Source organism: Calonectris borealis, unplaced genomic scaffold (genome assembly GCF_964195595.1).
Source record: "Calonectris borealis unplaced genomic scaffold, bCalBor7.hap1.2 HAP1_SCAFFOLD_93, whole genome shotgun sequence".
NCBI lineage: Eukaryota > Metazoa > Chordata > Aves > Procellariiformes > Procellariidae > Calonectris > Calonectris borealis.
The window spans coordinates 272,317-289,230 of NW_027441486.1; the positions used below are offsets into that span (position 1 = coordinate 272,317).

Genomic DNA, 16,914 nt, shown 5'->3' on the forward strand with positions numbered 1-16,914 from the left:
GTGGTCCGGGGCACCGGCGTCACGTGACACCAGCCGCGCGGGGTGGGGGGGGGGGTGAGCGGCTGCTGACCGCGCCCCGGTCACGTGGAGGGGGACAGGGAAAAGTCACGCGACAGCGCCCGCCAGGCGACACCACGTGACAGGCACGAGGGTGACGTAACGCAGTCCCCTCCACCGCCGTTCTAAAACAGGCAGCGGCGTGGGTGGGGTCCAGCTCCGCCCTCGCCCCGCCCCTCGCCCCGCCCCTCAGGACTCGGCTCCGCTCCCCCTCCTCCAGGTCCTTTATTGCCCCGCTTCAACATGGCCGCCGAGTGTCCCCATGGCAACGGGGGGCGGGGCAGGAAGCGCCCCCCTCCGCCTCTTCGCCCACCCCCCCACGCGCCGCCAATGGGCGCCTCTCCCGCCTCAGGCAGTGTGGCCAATCGGGAAGCAGAGCTCCTCGCCGTCCTCCAATGGGGCGCCTTCCTGCTCGTCCGGGCAGCGAGGCAGGGCCCGGGGGGCCCGGGGGGCGGCGGGGGCGGCCGGGTCGGCCGCACTCTCCCCCTCCTCCTCCGGCTCCTCCGCCCGCTGGTCCCGCGGCCCCGGGGGGTCCCGGGGCGGCCCTACGGCCCGGTGCAGGGCGACGAGAGGGATGGGCAGCACCGCCACCACCATCAGCCCCAGGGTGAGGGCCAGGGCCCAGGGCGGGTACGGCCGCCGCCACGACGTTGCCTGCGGGGAGGAGGGTCAGGGGAGCTGGGGGCTGCCCCGGAGGGCAGGGGAGGTCTTGGGGGACGGGGGTCCCGGCCATGGGTCGGGGTGCCAGCAGGTGGGGGGGGTTGCGGCTTGGGGTCTCACCGTGGCGCTGTCCCAGGCCTGGTAGGTGGGGGGGCGCAGGGCCAGCTGTCCCAGGCTGGCCCCCAGCAGGGCCACCATGGCCCCAGGGCTGCCAAAGCGCCACAGGGGCCCGTAGAGCCGCCACGGCCGGTGGCCTGTCACCTCCCACACAGCAGCCAGGAACCTGGGGGACGGGGCGGGCAGGTCAGGGGGGCCACGGGGCAGTTTTGGGGGGGGTCATGGCTGCGGGTCAGGGGATTCCCCCCCCTCACCTCTCGGCCCCGTAGACCCAGGCCACGGCCACGGCCTCACAGGCGGCCACGGCCAGCAGTGGCAGCGTGGCCACGTAGTCATCGAAGGCGGCCACCAAGTAGCTGCCGGAGCGCTGGGCGAAAGGCAGCCCCAGCACAAAGCCCCCGGCACAGCACAGCACTGGAGGGGCAGAGCAGCGGTTTGGGGGGGCTCCCCCCCATCCCTGCCCCCCCTCCCGTCTGTTGTCCCCCCCCAGCCATACCGGTGAGCAGAGCACGGCGGCGGCGCAGGACGGGGAAGGCGTCGAGCAGAGGCGTGAGGACGGCCTGGGCGGTGCCCAACATGGTGCCCAGCCCCAGCCCTAGCAGCGTGAGGAAGAAGAGGGACGACCAGAGCGGCGCCACCGGCAGCAGCGTCAGCGTCTCCGTGAAGACGATGAAGGCCAGGCCCGGGCCCTCCACGCCCTGAGGCGAGGAGAGCAAGGGTCAGGACCCTCACCCTGGTTTTGGGATGTGGGGTGGTGCAGGGGGACCCCTCGACTGGCATCGCCCAGGGTGTGGGGTGGGACGGACTCGGGGGACCCCTCGCCCTTCCGCGGGGGAGGCCCCTGGTCCCAGCTGTGCCACCAGCTGGAGGGGGATGTGGGAGAGGTTTGGGGAGGGGGGACAGTTTGGGGGACCCCAGGGTCACCTTGTTCATCTCCTCCTCCAGGCGGCAGTCGGTGACGCCCAGGGCGTCCCGCAGGGCCGGGGGCAGCCCCCGCAGCCAGGCGCTGTACTGGGGGGCCGGCAGGGCCGTGAGGTTCCCGGGGGGCCGGGCGGTCTCGGGCAGTCCCCCCACCGCCAGCGCCTGCGACACCAGCTCCGCGTTCCTGGGGGGGGACACAAGACGAGGGGGACACCGACATTGCCGCAGGGACACGGGGGGGTCCCGCGCCGGGTGTGGCACCCGTGCGTGGGACCCCACCTCCGTGCGGGGACCCCAACCACGGGGCACCCCCCACCTGCGGAGGCAGTGCCGCGTGCGGCGGGTGGCGCGGGCGCCCAGGACGGCGAAGACGACGAGGGTGGCCAGGAGGGAGGTGAGGGCGTTGAGGCCGGCCACCAGCACGGCGTCGCGGTGGCAGTTGCTGCGGCGCGCGCCGTAGCTGGCGTAGGCGATGACGCTGCCGAAGCCCAGCCCCAGCGCGAAGAAGACCTGCGTGGCCGCCTGCCGCCAGGCCTGGCCCGTGCCCCACGCCGACACCTGCGGGGACAGACGGGGACACGGCGGGCTCGGGGCGAGCGGGGCCGATCCGGGGGGGGGCTGGGGGTCCCTGGGGTGGGTCTCACCTTGGGGGTGAACATGATCCGGACGCCCTCGGGGGCCCCCTCAAGCAGCAGCCCCCGGACCAGGAGGCAGAAGAGGACGAGGTAGGGGAAGAGGGTGCTGACGTACAGCACCTGCGGGGACCCCCGTCACCCACAGGGCCACCAGGACCCCCGAACCACTGGGGACACCGGGGCCCCCCAGCTCTACCCGACCCACGGGGCCACCGGCACCCCAAATCCTCCACCCCTCCAGTGCCACACGCCCCCCAGTGCTGCCTGCCCCCCCCCACCACGCGCCCCAGAGCCCCCCTCCCAGCCCTTGGAGCCAGGCAGCCCCCCAGCGCCACTGGTCTCCAGCACGAGACCCTCCCCAACCTCCAGCACCCCCCCGGCAGCACGCAGCCCCCCCGGTTCTGCGGCCCCCTGGCTCCAGCAGCCCCCCAGCAACGCGGGGCCACATCACCCACCTTTCCCGAGGACTTGATGCCCTTGAGCAGGGAGGCCCCCACCAGGGCCCAGGCCCCCAGGAGCCCCCCCACCAGGGCCGGCTGCAGCCCCCCCCCGACCCCCATCTCGGGGGTGACGTCCAGTGTCTGCCGGTACCAGAAGTAGGTGGTGGGCGAGCTCAGGGCGCACTCGGGCTCTGGGGGGGGGACAGAGCAGGTTATGGCAGGGCCAGGGCGCCCCGAGACCACCCCGCCCCGGGCTCCCTGGGGACCCCCACCTGTGCGGTTGGGGCCGGCGCTGGGGCAGCTCTGCCAGGGCAGGGGGTGCTGGAAGGAGCGGGCGAGGTAGAGGAGGCTCCAGGCAATGATCACGTTGTAGTACAGCGCCACGAACACGCACACCTGCGGGGGGGCGCGTCAGCCAGGACCCTGCTGTGGGGGGAGCCTCGGTGGTACCCAGGGACCCCCCCACACCGCGCAAGTGTCCCCTGCTGCCGCCTCCCCCGCAGCGAGCATCCCAGCAGCACCGCGAGTCCCCCCCACAGCGCATCCACCAAGGGTGCCCTGAGCCCCCCGCGGTGCTTCCCCCCCCTGGCCCCCAGAGACCCCCCCCGGCCCCGTACCAGGCAGCTGGCCAGCCCAATGCCGGCCAAGCGGGGACTGATGCTCCTCCAGACGCCGACGCTGCCCTGGCGCAGGCACTGCCCGGCCGCCAGCTCCAGGAAGAGCAGGGGGATGCCCACGAGGAAGAGGAGCAGCAGGTAGAGCAGGAGGAAGGCGCCTGGGGGGGGACAGGAGGGTGAGGGGGGGCAGGACTCCCAGCACCCCCCCAGCACCCCCCAGCACTCACCGCCCCCGTTCTGGTGGCAGAGGTAGGGGAAGCGCCAGACGTTGCCCAGCCCCACGGAGAAGCCCAGCTGGGCCAGTATGTACTGGGCTTTACTGGTCCAGGCGGGGCGGGGGGGTGGCTCCTCCTGGAGGGGCCCGGCATCCTCCCCCAGCACCTGCTGGGCCTTCTGCATGGCGAGGGGCTGCGGCGCACACACGCGTCACGGTCACGCTGGCGCCAGGCACACGCACTCCCGTGACCTGCGGGACCTCGCACACGCGTGGCGCAGCGCGGCGGGGCCGAGCGGCAGCCGTGCACACGCGCCCATGCGTGCGAGAGTGGCCAGCGACGCACGTGCTGGCCCCGAGCGAGCTACGGGAGCACCAGGTGCCCGGGGAAGCCCCCAGCCCTGCAGCCCCCACCGCAGCCCTGCAGCCCCCCCAGCCCTGCAGCCCGTCCCACAGCCCCCCCAGCCCCGCAGCTCTCCCCAGCCCTGCAGCCCCCCCCAGCCCTGCAGCCCGTCCCACAGCCCCTTCAGCCCCCCCCAGCCCTGCAGCCCGTCCCACAGCCCCCCCAGCCCCCCCCAGCCCTGCAGCCCCCCCCAGCCCTGCAGCCCGTCCCACAGCCCCTTCAGCCCCCCCCAGCCCTGCAGCCCCCCCCAGCCCTGCAGCCCGTCCCACAGCCCCTTCAGCCCCCCCCAGCCCTGCAGCCCCCCCCAGCCCTGCAGCCCGTCCCACAGCCCCCACAGCCCCCCCCAGCCCTGCAGCCCCCCACAGCCCTGCAGCCCGTCCCACAGCCCCTTCAGCCCCCCCCGGCCCTGCAGCCCCCCAGCCCTGCAGCCCCCCAGCCCCACTCACCCGGGGTCCGGCGTGCCACGGCCGGTTGCATCAGCCGGGACGGGCAGGGATGGGACGGGCCGCCCAGAGGCGTCGCCCCTGGCCCCCCCGGCCCCCCGGGGGGGCGGCCCCAAAACCTGGGGCGGGGGCTCCCCGGTGCCTCAGCTTCACCATCACCATCCTCACCATCATCTCTGCTTGCGTGACCCCCCGGGGGGGGTGGGCGTGCGGGGGTCGCGAGGGGTCGTTAAACCTTCCCGGGGCGGCCGATGGGGGTCCCGTCCCGGGGGTGCGGAGCGCCCCGGCCTCGGTGCCCGCCCCACGCGGGACGCACCCCCGTGGAGCTTCCGCCGCCCCGAGCTCTTCCTGCTCCGCCACGGAGCCGGGGACGGGGCCACCCACGGGAGACGCCGCCGCAGGTGCCCGGGGGGCCAGGGGAGCTGGGGGGGTCGGGAGCGCTTCGCCCCCCGACGGGGTCGGATCGGGCCCCGGGTGGGCGCTGACCCCGTGCCTCCCCCCGGGTGCAGACATGAACCCCAAAAGCTGCCTCAGCTTCGCCAAGTGCTTCCTCTTCCTCTTCAACCTCTTCTTCTTCGTGAGTGGGGTGGGGGGTCGTGGGGGCGCAGGGGGGACACGGGTGCGGGGGGCAACATGGGGTGCAGAGGGGACTTGGGGGTGCAGGGGGGGCATGGGGGGACACGGGGCTGGGGGGACATGGGGTACAGGGGGGACTTGGGGGGGCAGGGGGGGCATGGGGGGACATGGCGCTGGGGGAACTTGGGGTGCAGAGGGGACTTTGGGTGCGGGGGGGCATGGGGGGACATGGCGCTGGGGGAACTTGGGGTGCAGAGGGGACTTTGGGTGCGGGGGGGCATGGGGGGACATGGCGCTGGGGGAACTTGGGGGGCAGAGGGGACTTTGGGTGCGGGGGGGCATGGGGGGACATGGGGCTGGGGGAACTTGGGGTGCAGAGGGGACTTTGGGTGCGGGGGGGGCATGGGGGGACATGGCGCTGGGGGAACTTGGGGTGCAGAGGGGACTTTGGGTGCGGGGGGGCATGGGGGGACATGGGGCTGGGGGAACTTGGGGGGCAGAGGGGACTTTGGGTGCGGGGGGGCATGGGGGGACATGGGGCTGGGGGAACTTGGGGTACAGGGGGGACTTGAGGGTGCAGGGGGGATTTGGGGGGGACACGGGGCTGGGGGGCCCAGCCATGCTTTGTGGGGGGCTGATTGGGGGCCAACGATCTCCTGGGGCCTGTGGGAGCCACGGGGCCAGGCAGGCCCCAGAGCACCCCTGGGGCACCCCCTCTCACTGACGTGGGCCGGGCCCCCCCCCCCGGCCCCCTCAGGCCCTGGGCAGCCTCCTCCTCGCCTTCGGCCTCTGGGTCCTCTTCGACCGTCAGAGCTTCGCCGCCGTGCTGGGTAAGAGACCCCTGAGCCGTGGTGCACCCCGAACCGTGGGGCACCCCCGAGCCGTGGGGCACCCCCTGACCCCCACGCCCCCCCAGGGTCACCGCTGTACAGCCTGCGGGTCTGGTCCTATGCCTTCTCGGGGGTCGGCATCGTGACGATGCTGCTGGGCTTCCTGGGGTGCCTGGGCGCCCTCAAGGAGATCAAGGCCATGCTGCTGCTGGTGAGGGGGGCAGCCTGGGGGGCTGGCGAGGGGGCCGGGGGGTGGTGAAGGGGGCAGGCTGGGGGGCCAGGGGGCTGGGAGGCCAGGGGGCAGGGGCCCCAGCCAGGGGGGTTCTGCTGCAACTTCCTGGGGTGGCCACGTGGTCCCACCACATCCTGTGCTTGTGGGGCAGCAGGGGGGAGCGGGGCGACCGCACTGGCGCCTCTGCACTCCCCTGGTGCTGTGGGGCTGGGGAGGGTCCAGCTGACCCCCACCTTTCCCCCCCCAGTACTTCGGGATCCTGCTGCTGCTCTTTGCTGCTCAGATCACGGTGGGGGTCATCACCTACACACAGCGTGTCACCGTGAGTGCGGCACTGCCGGGGGTGCCGGCAGTGTGGGGCAGGGCTGTGGGGGGACGCTGGCACCGGGGTGATGTTGCAGCCGTGGGGTGCTGCACTCACCCGCCCTGCAGCTGGCCACCAAGGTGGCCACCTACGTGCAGGAGCTGATCCAGGGGTACCCGGCCCAGGGGCCGCCCGGGGACCCCCATGAAAGCTGGGATGCCGTCCAGCAGCAGGTGAGACCCCACAGGTCCCAGGGGGCCCCCCAGCCCCACAGCCACCCCACGGCCGCCCCACTGACCGCCTGCCCCCAGCTCAGTTGCTGCGGCTGGAACGGACCCCAGGACTGGAACCACTCCGTCGGCCCCCCCGGGGATGGGGACCGGGCCGTTGCCTGCTCCTGCCTCGAGGCACCGGCACCCAACAGCACCCGCGGGCCCCCCCCGGCACTGCCCCACGGCCGCTGCCCCACGGCCGCGCCCCAGGACATCTTCCCCAGGGTGAGCACGGGGGGCTCAGCACAGGGCACTGGGGGGGATCGGGGGGGTGCTGCAGCTCCGGGGGAGTGCAGAGTGAGGGGGGGCCTCGTGGCCTGGGGGCTCCAAGCGGCCCCCCCCCGGTTGTCACCCTCCTCCCGGCAGGGCTGCGCTGAGGGCGTCCAGGGCTGGCTGGCCGAAAACCTGGTCACCGTCGTGGGGGTCTGCCTGGGCATCGGCCTGCTGGAGGTAGGGGGTCTGCCCCGGGGCTGGGGGGCTGAGCTGGGGGACAGCCCGGGGGCTGTGGGGCCATGGGGCGGGTTGGGGTGGTGGGATAGTCACCGTGGGGCGGTTCGGGGGGCTGTGGGGCAGCCGGGGGACCCGTGGGGCGGATGGGGGCAGCGGGACAGCCATGAGGCAGCGTCTTACCCTGTCCGCCAGCTCTGCCTGCTGATGCTGTCGATGTTCCTCGTCAGGAACCTGGACACCGACTACGAGAAACTGCTGCGGGGGCTCTGAGGGGGGCCGGGGGGGGCACCGCGGGGCTCCCGGATCTCTGTTCCCCCTCGGCTCTCGGTCAATAAAACCAGATGGAAACAGCATCACGAGGCGGGGACGGGGGACGGGGGACGGGGGACGGGGAACTCTCCCACCTCCACAGAGCACCACTCGCCCCGCCCGTTTACAAGGGGCGGCAACGGCTCGCGCCCGGCCCCGCCCCTTTCCACCTCCCTCCCTGGGCGGCAACGGCTCGCGCCCGGCCCCGCCCCTTTCCACCTCCCTCCCTGGGCGGGAAAGGCTCGCGCCTGGCCCCGCCTCCCTCCCTGGGCAGGAACGCCTCGCGCCTGGCCCCGCCTCCCTCCCTGGGCGGGAACGCCTCGCGCCTGGCCCCGCCTCCCTCCTTGGGCGGGAACGGCTCGCGGCCCGCCCCGCCCCTTTCCCCGCCTCCCTCCCTGGGCAGGAACGCCTCGTGCCGGGTGCCGCCCCTTTCCCCGCCTCCCTCCCTGGGCGGGAACGGCTCGCGCCCGGTACCGCCCCTTTCCCCGCCTCCCTCCCTGGGCGGGAACGCCTCGCGCCTGGCCCCGCCTCCCTCCTTGGGCGGGAACGCCTCGCGGCCCGCCCCGCCCCTTTCCCCGCCTCCCTCCCTGGGCGGGAACGCCTCGCGCCCGGTACCGCCCCTTTCCCCGCCTCCCTCCCTGGGCGGGAACGCCTCGCGCCGGGTGCCGCCCCTTTCCCCGCCTCCCTCCCTGGGCGGGAACGCCTCGCGCCCGGTGCCGCCCCTTTCCCCGCCTCCCTCCCTGGGCGGGAACGCCTCGCGCCTGGCCCCGCCTCCCTCCTTGGGCGGGAACGGCTCGTGCCGGGTGCCGCCCCTTTCCCCGCCTCCCTCCCTGGGCGGGAACGCCTCGCGCCCGGTGCCGCCCCTTTCCCCGCCTCCCTCCCTGGGCGGGAACGCCTCGCGCCCCTTTCCCCGCCTCCCTCCCTGGGCGGGAACGCCTCGCGCCCCTTTCCCCGCCTCCCTCCTTGGGCGGGAACGGCTCGTGCCGGGTGCCGCCCCTTTCCCCGCCTCCCTCCCTGGGCGGGAACGGCTCGCGCCCGGTACCGCCCCTTTCCCCGCCTCCCTCCCTGGGCGGGAACGCCTCGCGCCCCTTTCCCCGCCTCCCTCCCTGGGCGGGAACGCCTCGCGCCCCTTTCCCCGCCTCCCTCCTTGGGCGGGAACGGCTCGCGGCCCGCCCCGCCCCTTTCCCCGCCTCCCTCCCTGGGCGGGAATGCCTCGCGCCCGGTACCACCCCTTTCCCCGCCTCCCTCCCTGGGCGGGAACGCCTCGCGCCCGGCCCCGCCTCCCTCCCTCCCTGGGCGGCAACGGCTCGCGCCGGGTCCCGCCCCTTTCCCCGCCTCCCTCCCTGGGCGGGAACGCCTCGCGCCTGGCCCCGCCTCCCTCCTTGGGCGGGAACGGCTCGTGCCGGGTGCCGCCCCTTTCCCCGCCTCCCTCCCTGGGCGGGAACGCCTCGCGCCCGGTGCCGCCCCTTTCCCCGCCTCCCTCCCTGGGCGGGAACGCCTCGCGCCCCTTTCCCCGCCTCCCTCCCTGGGCGGGAACGCCTCGCGCCCCTTTCCCCGCCTCCCTCCTTGGGCGGGAACGGCTCGCGGCCCGCCCCGCCCCTTTCCCCGCCTCCCTCCCTGGGCGGGAACGCCTCGCGCCGGGTGCCGCCCCTTTCCCCGCCTCCCTCCCTGGGCGGGAACGCCTCGCGCCCGGTGCCGCCCCTTTCCCCGCCTCCCTCCCTGGGCGGGAACGCCTCGCGCCTGGCCCCGCCTCCCTCCTTGGGCGGGAACGGCTCGCGGCCCGCCCCGCCCCTTTCCCCGCCTCCCTCCCTGGGCAGGAACGCCTCGTGCCGGGTGCCGCCCCTTTCCCCGCCTCCCTCCCTGGGCGGGAACGGCTCGCGCCCGGTACCGCCCCTTTCCCCGCCTCCCTCCCTGGGCGGGAACGCCTCGCGCCTGGCCCCGCCTCCCTCCTTGGGCGGGAACGCCTCGCGGCCCGCCCCGCCCCTTTCCCCGCCTCCCTCCCTGGGCGGGAACGCCTCGCGCCCGGTACCGCCCCTTTCCCCGCCTCCCTCCCTGGGCGGGAACGCCTCGCGCCCGGCCCCGCCTCCCTCCCTGGGCGGGAACGGCTCGCGCCGGGTCCCGCCCCTTTCCCCGCCTCCCTCCCTGGGCGGGAACGCCTCGCGCCCGGCCCCGCCTCCCTCCCTGGGCGGGAACGCCTCGCGCCGGGTCCCGCCCCTTTCCCCGCCTCCCTCCCTGGGCGGGAACGCCTCGCGCCTGGCCCCGCCTCCCTCCTTGGGCGGGAACGGCTCGCGGCCCGCCTCGCCCCTTTCCCCGCCTCCCTCCCTGGGCGGGAACGGCTCGCGCCTGGCCCCGCCTCCCTCCTTGGGCGGGAACGCCTCGCGGCCCGCCCCGCCCCTTTCCCCGCCTCCCTCCCTGGGCGGGAACGCCTCGCGCCCGGTACCGCCCCTTTCCCCGCCTCCCTCCCTGGGCGGGAACGCCTCGCGCCGGGTGCCGCCCCTTTCCCCGCCTCCCTCCCTGGGCGGGAACGCCTCGCGCCCGGTGCCGCCCCTTTCCCCGCCTCCCTCCCTGGGCGGGAACGCCTCGCGCCTGGCCCCGCCTCCCTCCTTGGGCGGGAACGGCTCGTGCCGGGTGCCGCCCCTTTCCCCGCCTCCCTCCCTGGGCGGGAACGCCTCGCGCCCGGTGCCGCCCCTTTCCCCGCCTCCCTCCCTGGGCGGGAACGCCTCGCGCCCCTTTCCCCGCCTCCCTCCCTGGGCGGGAACGCCTCGCGCCCCTTTCCCCGCCTCCCTCCTTGGGCGGGAACGGCTCGCGGCCCGCCCCGCCCCTTTCCCCGCCTCCCTCCCTGGGCGGGAACGCCTCGCGCCGGGTGCCGCCCCTTTCCCCGCCTCCCTCCCTGGGCGGGAACGCCTCGCGCCCGGTGCCGCCCCTTTCCCCGCCTCCCTCCCTGGGCGGGAACGCCTCGCGCCTGGCCCCGCCTCCCTCCTTGGGCGGGAACGGCTCGCGGCCCGCCCCGCCCCTTTCCCCGCCTCCCTCCCTGGGCAGGAACGCCTCGTGCCGGGTGCCGCCCCTTTCCCCGCCTCCCTCCCTGGGCGGGAACGGCTCGCGCCCGGTACCGCCCCTTTCCCCGCCTCCCTCCCTGGGCGGGAACGCCTCGCGCCTGGCCCCGCCTCCCTCCTTGGGCGGGAACGCCTCGCGGCCCGCCCCGCCCCTTTCCCCGCCTCCCTCCCTGGGCGGGAACGCCTCGCGCCCGGTACCGCCCCTTTCCCCGCCTCCCTCCCTGGGCGGGAACGCCTCGCGCCCGGTGCCGCCCCTTTCCCCGCCTCCCTCCCTGGGCGGGAACGCCTCGCGCCTGGCCCCGCCTCCCTCCTTGGGCGGGAACGGCTCGTGCCGGGTGCCGCCCCTTTCCCCGCCTCCCTCCCTGGGCGGGAACGCCTCGCGCCCGGTGCCGCCCCTTTCCCCGCCTCCCTCCCTGGGCGGGAACGCCTCGCGCCCCTTTCCCCGCCTCCCTCCCTGGGCGGGAACGCCTCGCGCCCCTTTCCCCGCCTCCCTCCTTGGGCGGGAACGGCTCGCGGCCCGCCCCGCCCCTTTCCCCGCCTCCCTCCCTGGGCGGGAATGCCTCGCGCCCGGTACCGCCCCTTTCCCCGCCTCCCTCCCTGGGCGGGAACGCCTCGCGCCCGGCCCCGCCTCCCTCCCTCCCTGGGCGGCAACGGCTCGCGCCGGGTCCCGCCCCTTTCCCCGCCTCCCTCCCTGGGCGGGAACGCCTCGCGCCCGGCCCCGCCTCCCTCCCTGGGCGGGAACGCCTCGCGCCGGGTCCCGCCCCTTTCCCCGCCTCCCTCCCTGGGCGGGAACGCCTCGCGCCTGGCCCCGCCTCCCTCCTTGGGCGGGAACGGCTCGCGGCCCGCCTCGCCCCTTTCCCCGCCTCCCTCCCTGGGCGGGAACGCCTCGCGCCTGGCCCCGCCTCCCTCCTTGGGCGGGAACGCCTCGCGGCCCGCCCCGCCCCTTTCCCCGCCTCCCTCCCTGGGCGGGAAAGGCTCGCGCCTGGTCCCACCTCCCTCCTTGGGCCGGAACGGTTCGTGCCGGGTCCCGCCTCCCTCCCTGGGCGGGAACGGTTCGCGCCGGGTCCCGCCACTTTCCCCGCCTCCCTCCCTGGGCGGGAACGCCTCGCGCCCGGTGCCGCCCCTTTCCCCACCTCCCTCCCTGGGCGGGAACGCCTCGCGCCGGGTCTCGCCCCTTTCCCCGCCTCCCTCCCTGGGCGGGAACGCCTCGCGCCTGGCCCCGCCTCCCTCCTTGGGCGGGAACGGCTCGCGGCCCGCCACGCCCCTTTCCCCGCCTCCCTCCCTGGGCGGGAACGCCTCGCGCCTGGCCCCGCCTCCCTCCTTGGGCGGGAACGCCTCGCGGCCCGCCCCGCCCCTTTCCCCGCCTCCCTCCCTGGGCGGGAACGCCTCGCGCCTGGCCCCGCCTCCCTCCCTGGGCGGGAACGGTTCGTGCCGGGTCCCGCCTCCCTCCCTGGGCGGGAACGGCTCGCGCCTGGCCCCGCCCCTTTCCCCGCCTCCCTCCCTGGACGAGAACGGCTCGCGCCCGGCCCCGCCCCTTCCCCCGCCTCTCTCGCGCCCACCCCGCTCTGAGGAGAGCCGCCCTCCCGTGTTCTCTCTCCAACACCGCGCCCGCTGCCCCGCTTGGCCCGGCCTGGCCCCCGGCACCTCTTGTCCCCTCAGGGCAGCGGCGCCCCTGCCCACAGGACCCCGGCCGTGCCCCGGGGCAGAGGGGACCCCCGAGCACCCCCCATCTCCAGCGTGATGGCTGCGGAGGGGCCCCCAGCCCCCTCGCCCCGCACCCCAGGCGCCGCCGGCCCCCCACTGGAGGCTGCTCTGCCGGCAGTGGAGTCAGAGACCCCACAGGACCCGTCGCAAAGTGGGTACCGGTCGGCAGCCCTCCCGCTCCAGCTGGCGGGCAACACAAGGTGGGGGGGCGAAGGGACAGGTCCCTCCATAACCTCTCCCGTTCCCCCCCAGCAGCCCGGGGCAGCACGGCCACACGCCAGGGCAAAAGCTGCTGCTCGGAGGAGTTCGTCCTCAACTGCACCTTCGCCGCCTGCGACCCTGAGCAGACAGGTAGCGAGGGGCTGGTGCCGGTGCAGGGGGGGCCGCAGCCCCGGATATGGCTTCAAGGCGCCTTCGAGGGCTCGCCCTGCGGTTAATCCAGCTCCACCACCGGAAAAACCCTCCCACTCTCGGCCTGCCCCCACGCAGGGATGGGGAGGCAGCCCAAAGCTGCCTCCACGCCAAACCCCCCTCGCCCCACATCCTCCCCATAGCACGGCCCTTTCCCAGTCCCACCCCGGCTGCTGTTCCGGGGGATTGTGCATGGTCACCAGCCGCGGGTGAGGGAGGGGGTGGCCCCACAGACCGACACCCCACCCTGTGCCACAGGGATGGTGCTGGCGCAGCAGGTGGTCGAGTACCTGCAGGCAGTGACAGGGCAGAGCGTCGAGGAGGGCCAGCTGCGGGCGCTGCGCCGCATGCTGGACCCTGAGGCAGCGGGCGCGGCGCTGGACTTGCCCACCTTCCATGCCGTCATGAGGGAGTGGATCGCGTCGTGCCGGCAGGAGGGGTCAGTGGCAGGGGACCAGGGCCAGAACACAGTTCCTTGTGTACCGGCCGGCGCAACCAACAGTTCCTATCTCCCCAGGGGCTCGTGGCTCACCGAGGAGCGGGACGCAGCGGCAGGCGACCTCGGCCTAGTGCTGGCGGGTGGGTGTCGGCGCAGGAAGGGGCCAAGGGGGAGCAGGGGGGAATTGGTGCCTGGTGGAGCGGGGTTGCCAGACCCGTGGTGGGATGCCGGTGTCCACCTCGCCCTGGCGAGCGCGGTTGCATCCCCCTCCACCCTGACAGGGCGGCTCAGCCACAGCTGCAGTGAGAACTGCAGCCATCACCTCCTTCCTTCCTGCCGGGGAGAGCGGCACCGGTGACGGTGTTTGCGGAGGCACGTGGGCGCTGGCTCGCGGGCGCAGCATCAGCAGGAGCCGATGACTTTGAAACCTGGAGAAGTTGTTTCAGTGCTGCCGGCCCCGGGTCCCTCCTGACAGCGAAGGGGCAGACGGATGGCCAGGCGCCAACAGCGTCGGGGGAGAGCCCTCCGTCCCCCAGCAGCACCACTGCCCACTCAGCTGGGGCTGCTGGTGGGGGCGCGGCACAGCCCCGAAATCCCCTTGTGCCTGTCCTGCAGCCGGAGAAGGACGCACGGCCCCAGCAGCTGCGCAGCTCGAAGGCGACAGCGGCAACGCGGACATCGCGAGCCCGTAAGTGCCAGCTCACCGGGGACGTAGTGCTGGTCCCGGCCGCGCTCTGCAGCGGGGCGCCCGGCCATGCTGGCCCCAGCCGCAGAGTATCCCCAAACCGACGGCACATCCCACCCCTGCAGCACCGAAGCCGCCAGCCTGCGCAGCCGTGCCGAGCAGCTGGCCACCCAGAACGCCAAGCTGCAGCGGGACGCCGAGTCGGCCGAGGAGCTCAACGCCCGCCTGGCTGAGGAGATAGCACAGCTGAAGGCTCAGCTGCGATGGTGAGGCACCGGCGCAGGGCAGGGCTGGGGGCTTCCCCGCGCCACCCCGGCGCCCAGAGGTGCAGGGGCAGGTGGTGGGTGCTGGGGTGGGCGGCCGCCCCCCTTGCCGGTGGATGCTCACCCACGGGGATGGGGACGGTCAGGGCCGCTGGGCTCTGGGAGCGCACCAACGTGCCGGTGTCCGGCTGTCCCCGGTAGCAGCCAGCAGGCGCTGGAGCAGGCCAGAGCTGCCGCCGAGGAGCTGGAGGACTTGAAGACCGTGACGAAGGGGCTGGAGGAGGAGAATGGCGAGCTCCGCCGGCAGGCGCGCCAGCTGGTGAGACACCCGGCCTCCTCGCTCCCAGTGAGCGCCCAACTGCCACCGAGGTGCCACGCCGGCACGCGGGGAAGCAGCTCAGGGCCCCGTGCCTTCCCTCCCCAGGAAAAGGAGCAGCGGTGCCTGTGCTTGCGAGCCGATGGCCTCCAGGAGGAGGTGAGGACGCCGCTGGGGGCCGCGGGGAAGCGGGGGCTGCCCCGGCAGTGCCAGGGTCGCGGTGAACCCCAGCCCCTTTTGCCCCAAGCAGAACCAGCGGCTGCTGGCCGAGGGCCACGGGCTGAGGGAGCAGCTCCAGGCACTGGCAGCTGAGATGACCGACCTGGAGGTAAGCGGCAGCAGCCACGCTGCCTGGCCGATGCCAAGCGCTTCGTTAAGCACTAACGAGGCGGGTTTCCGTCCCACGCCGCCGGTACGTGCCCTGGCTGACGATCGTCTTCCCTCTGCCCAGGCCCAGCTCTGCCGCTGCACCGCGCTCCTCTCCTCCCGGGACGCGGCCCTCGCCCAGGTGAGCACCGCCCAGGGATGCGCGCAGCTCCGGCCACCACCGCGTCCGCCCTCGCCACCAGCAGCCCTCGGGCTTCCCCGCAGCCCCCTCCCGCGGCCGGAGCCCCCCACGCCCCGCAGCCCCTCACTGCCACCCCTGTTCCGCAGGCAGGGCAGCGGGTGGAGGAGCTGACGGTGGCACTCGGGGAGTACGACAGGGCGGTGCAGGTACGGCATACCCAGCCCCATGGCGCTCCCCGACCCCTCCTGGCCACGGGGAGCCAGGGGAAGCCAGAGCCCCCGGGCCACAGGCAGAGCCCAGCGCCCAGCAGCTGCACCGGCAACACGTGGCGGCGCCGGGCCCCCCCCGGTCCTGCCCCGGGGAAGGCAGAGCGACACGGAGGGTGCCTGAACGCCCCACGGCGTCTGAAAAACTTTTCTCCCCCAGGAGCTGCGGCTGGAGACGACGCGGCTCCGCGACCAGCTGGGCCGGATGCAGGACGCCTGGGCCATGTGCGTCGCCGCCTCCGCCGGGCCAGGAGGGACGCGTGGGTGGGACGTCCCTGGCACGCGAGCCCAGCGCCAGCTCCTCGATGATAGGAAGTGCCGGGCGCATTGCACGGCATCCTGCTGGCCGGCTGCCCGGCTCTGAAAGCCTTAAGAAGTGGGGAAGAAGGGACAAGTGGTGAAAACCGGGACTGGCCGCAGCACCACTCCCCCGGCAGAGCGAGGACGGGGGGGACGCCCGCCGCGAGGCTGCCGGCAGCGTGCTGCGGCACGCCGCGGCAGGAGGTGCTCGGGGGCAGCTGGAGCCGGGGCACCACAGCCTCCGCCCCGCAACCGTCTGCCAGATCCCGCTCTGCCGGCCTGGCTCCGCTGGCACGCCGTTGCACCGCCGCAAGGCAGGGGCGTGTAGCAGCCAGCGCCGCAGCCGCGTGCCTCGGCGGCGGGGCGCAGGTTTCTCCCACTGAGGGGGCCGGGACACGGGGCCGAGCACCTTCGGTTGCCGAGGCCCCGGCTTGGAAGCACCCGGTGCTGCCCGCTGGGCACACGCGGGGCCAGCTCCTGCCCCTCCGTGCTTCTAGCCTGCCGGTGACGGCTTCTCCCTGTTGCCGTAACCTGCCGCAGGGCCTGGCCCCCCCACCCCACCGTACCCCCCGGGCACTGCCTCGCAGCGCCTCACTCCTCCTCTTCCTCACACAGGCGGCCGTGGTGCCCGCTCGGCGAGGCCGACGTCCCAGCGCAACCGCTCGGCGCCGAGATCCAGGCAACGTGCCGGGTAAGGGTGGGGGCATGGGTGCCCTGGGGAGGGGGGCCCCGGCCGCTGACCCCCCGGCCTGTGGCTCTGCCCAGGAGACAGGGCAAGCGGAGGAAGAGGAGGACGCGGGCACGGCGGCGCCCGGAGCCCCGGCAGGGGCTGGCGAGGAGCCGGCCGAGCTGCGGCAGCGCCCAGGCCGCAGCGAGAGGTAGGGCCGGGAGCAGGCAGCCCTGCAGGGCCCGGGGTGCCAGTCCCCGCTCCCCGGCCCAAAGCCCCTCGGTGACGGCCCCTCTCTCTCCCTCCCGGCAGGCTGCCGGCGCTGCCGCGGGCGCTGCCGGCGCTGCTGCTGCTGGCGCTGCTGGCGCTGCTCTGCCTCCCGCCCCGCCGCTGGCCGGGGCTGCCCCACGGCAGGGCTGCCTGGCCCCAGCTCCAGCTGCGCTACCAGGGACCCCCGCCCCTGTGAGACCCCCGCCCCGATAAAGACCCGTTGGGCACGAGAGCTCTGGTCTGCTGCGACTTCCCCAGTCCATCCCAGTCCCCCCAAACCCATCACCAGCCCATCCCAGTTTCCTCCCAGGACCCCTGTGCGTCTCACCAGCACATCCCAGTTCTCCCAGTCTCTCCCCATTCCCAGACAGAAGCACTCACAGCGCTGCCTCGGGGCCCTTTATGCTGCCAGCGGGACCAGGGCGGGGGGTCCCCCACGCTAACCAGCCCCCCCAGCCTCATTAGTGGGTGCCCCCGGCCACCGCACCTCGTTAGCTGGGCCCTAACAAGGCCGGGGCACCCGCTGGGAGGACCCCGCAGCCCTGTGTTCCC

At 75.0% G+C, this 16,914-nt stretch overlaps 3 protein-coding genes across 7 annotated transcripts; 2 read left to right on the forward strand and 1 right to left on the reverse strand.

Annotated features, from left to right (window-relative positions):
* Window positions 1-6: 6 nt before the first annotated feature.
* LOC142076697 (sodium-dependent neutral amino acid transporter B(0)AT2-like) lies at window positions 7-5,020 on the reverse strand. The gene is given in 13 exon segments (XM_075139094.1): window positions 7-711; window positions 838-1,000; window positions 1,089-1,248; window positions 1,331-1,532; window positions 1,759-1,939; window positions 2,072-2,313; window positions 2,400-2,510; window positions 2,846-3,021; window positions 3,103-3,226; window positions 3,448-3,605; window positions 3,675-3,851; window positions 4,511-4,555; window positions 4,558-5,020. Coding segments are annotated over 13 exon segments (2,508 nt in total). The 3' UTR covers window positions 7-405.
* On the forward strand, window positions 1,463-7,522 carry LOC142076692 (leukocyte antigen CD37-like). Of its 5 annotated transcripts, none has more exons than XM_075139085.1 (9): window positions 1,463-1,552; window positions 5,017-5,084; window positions 5,841-5,913; window positions 6,000-6,124; window positions 6,393-6,467; window positions 6,578-6,682; window positions 6,761-6,946; window positions 7,088-7,171; window positions 7,364-7,522. In XM_075139085.1, the coding sequence occupies exons 2-9, from the start codon at window positions 5,019-5,021 to the stop codon at window positions 7,439-7,441; spliced, it is 792 nt and encodes a 263-aa protein (XP_074995186.1). In that variant the 5' UTR covers window positions 1,463-1,552; window positions 5,017-5,018; the 3' UTR covers window positions 7,442-7,522. The 5 variants fall into 5 exon arrangements, with proteins under 5 accessions (XP_074995186.1, XP_074995182.1, XP_074995185.1 ...); XM_075139081.1 differs by having other exon boundaries at window positions 7,399-7,522; XM_075139084.1 differs by lacking the exon at window positions 1,463-1,552 and adding an exon at window positions 4,775-4,908.
* A 4,751-nt stretch (window positions 7,523-12,273) lies between these two features.
* Window positions 12,274-16,803, forward strand: LOC142076709 (uncharacterized). Its single transcript, XM_075139115.1, has 14 exons — window positions 12,274-12,388; window positions 12,490-12,588; window positions 12,907-13,087; window positions 13,166-13,227; window positions 13,703-13,775; window positions 13,898-14,038; window positions 14,237-14,354; window positions 14,460-14,510; window positions 14,602-14,859; window positions 15,006-15,065; window positions 15,286-15,350; window positions 16,041-16,116; window positions 16,191-16,303; window positions 16,405-16,803. The coding sequence occupies exons 1-14, from the start codon at window positions 12,274-12,276 to the stop codon at window positions 16,556-16,558; spliced, it is 1,566 nt and encodes a 521-aa protein (XP_074995216.1). The 3' UTR covers window positions 16,559-16,803.
* Window positions 16,804-16,914: the final 111 nt, after the last annotated feature.

Bases quoted from the DNA above. Each gene is read 5' to 3' on its own strand.
- LOC142076692 (XM_075139081.1), top strand. From the start codon at position 5,019: ATGAACCCCAAAAGCTGCCTCAGCTTCGCCAAGTGCTTCCTCTTCCTC. The intron at 5,914-5,999 runs GTAAGAGACCCC...ACGCCCCCCCAG, and splicing joins GAGCTTCGCCGCCGTGCTGG to GGTCACCGCTGTACAGCCTG. The intron at 6,683-6,760 runs GTGAGACCCCAC...GCCTGCCCCCAG, and splicing joins GGGATGCCGTCCAGCAGCAG to CTCAGTTGCTGCGGCTGGAA.
- LOC142076709 (XM_075139115.1), top strand. From the start codon at position 12,274: ATGGCTGCGGAGGGGCCCCCAGCCCCCTCGCCCCGCACCCCAGGCGCC. The intron at 12,589-12,906 runs GTAGCGAGGGGC...CCTGTGCCACAG, and splicing joins CTGCGACCCTGAGCAGACAG to GGATGGTGCTGGCGCAGCAG. The intron at 16,304-16,404 runs GTAGGGCCGGGA...CCCTCCCGGCAG, and splicing joins CGCCCAGGCCGCAGCGAGAG to GCTGCCGGCGCTGCCGCGGG.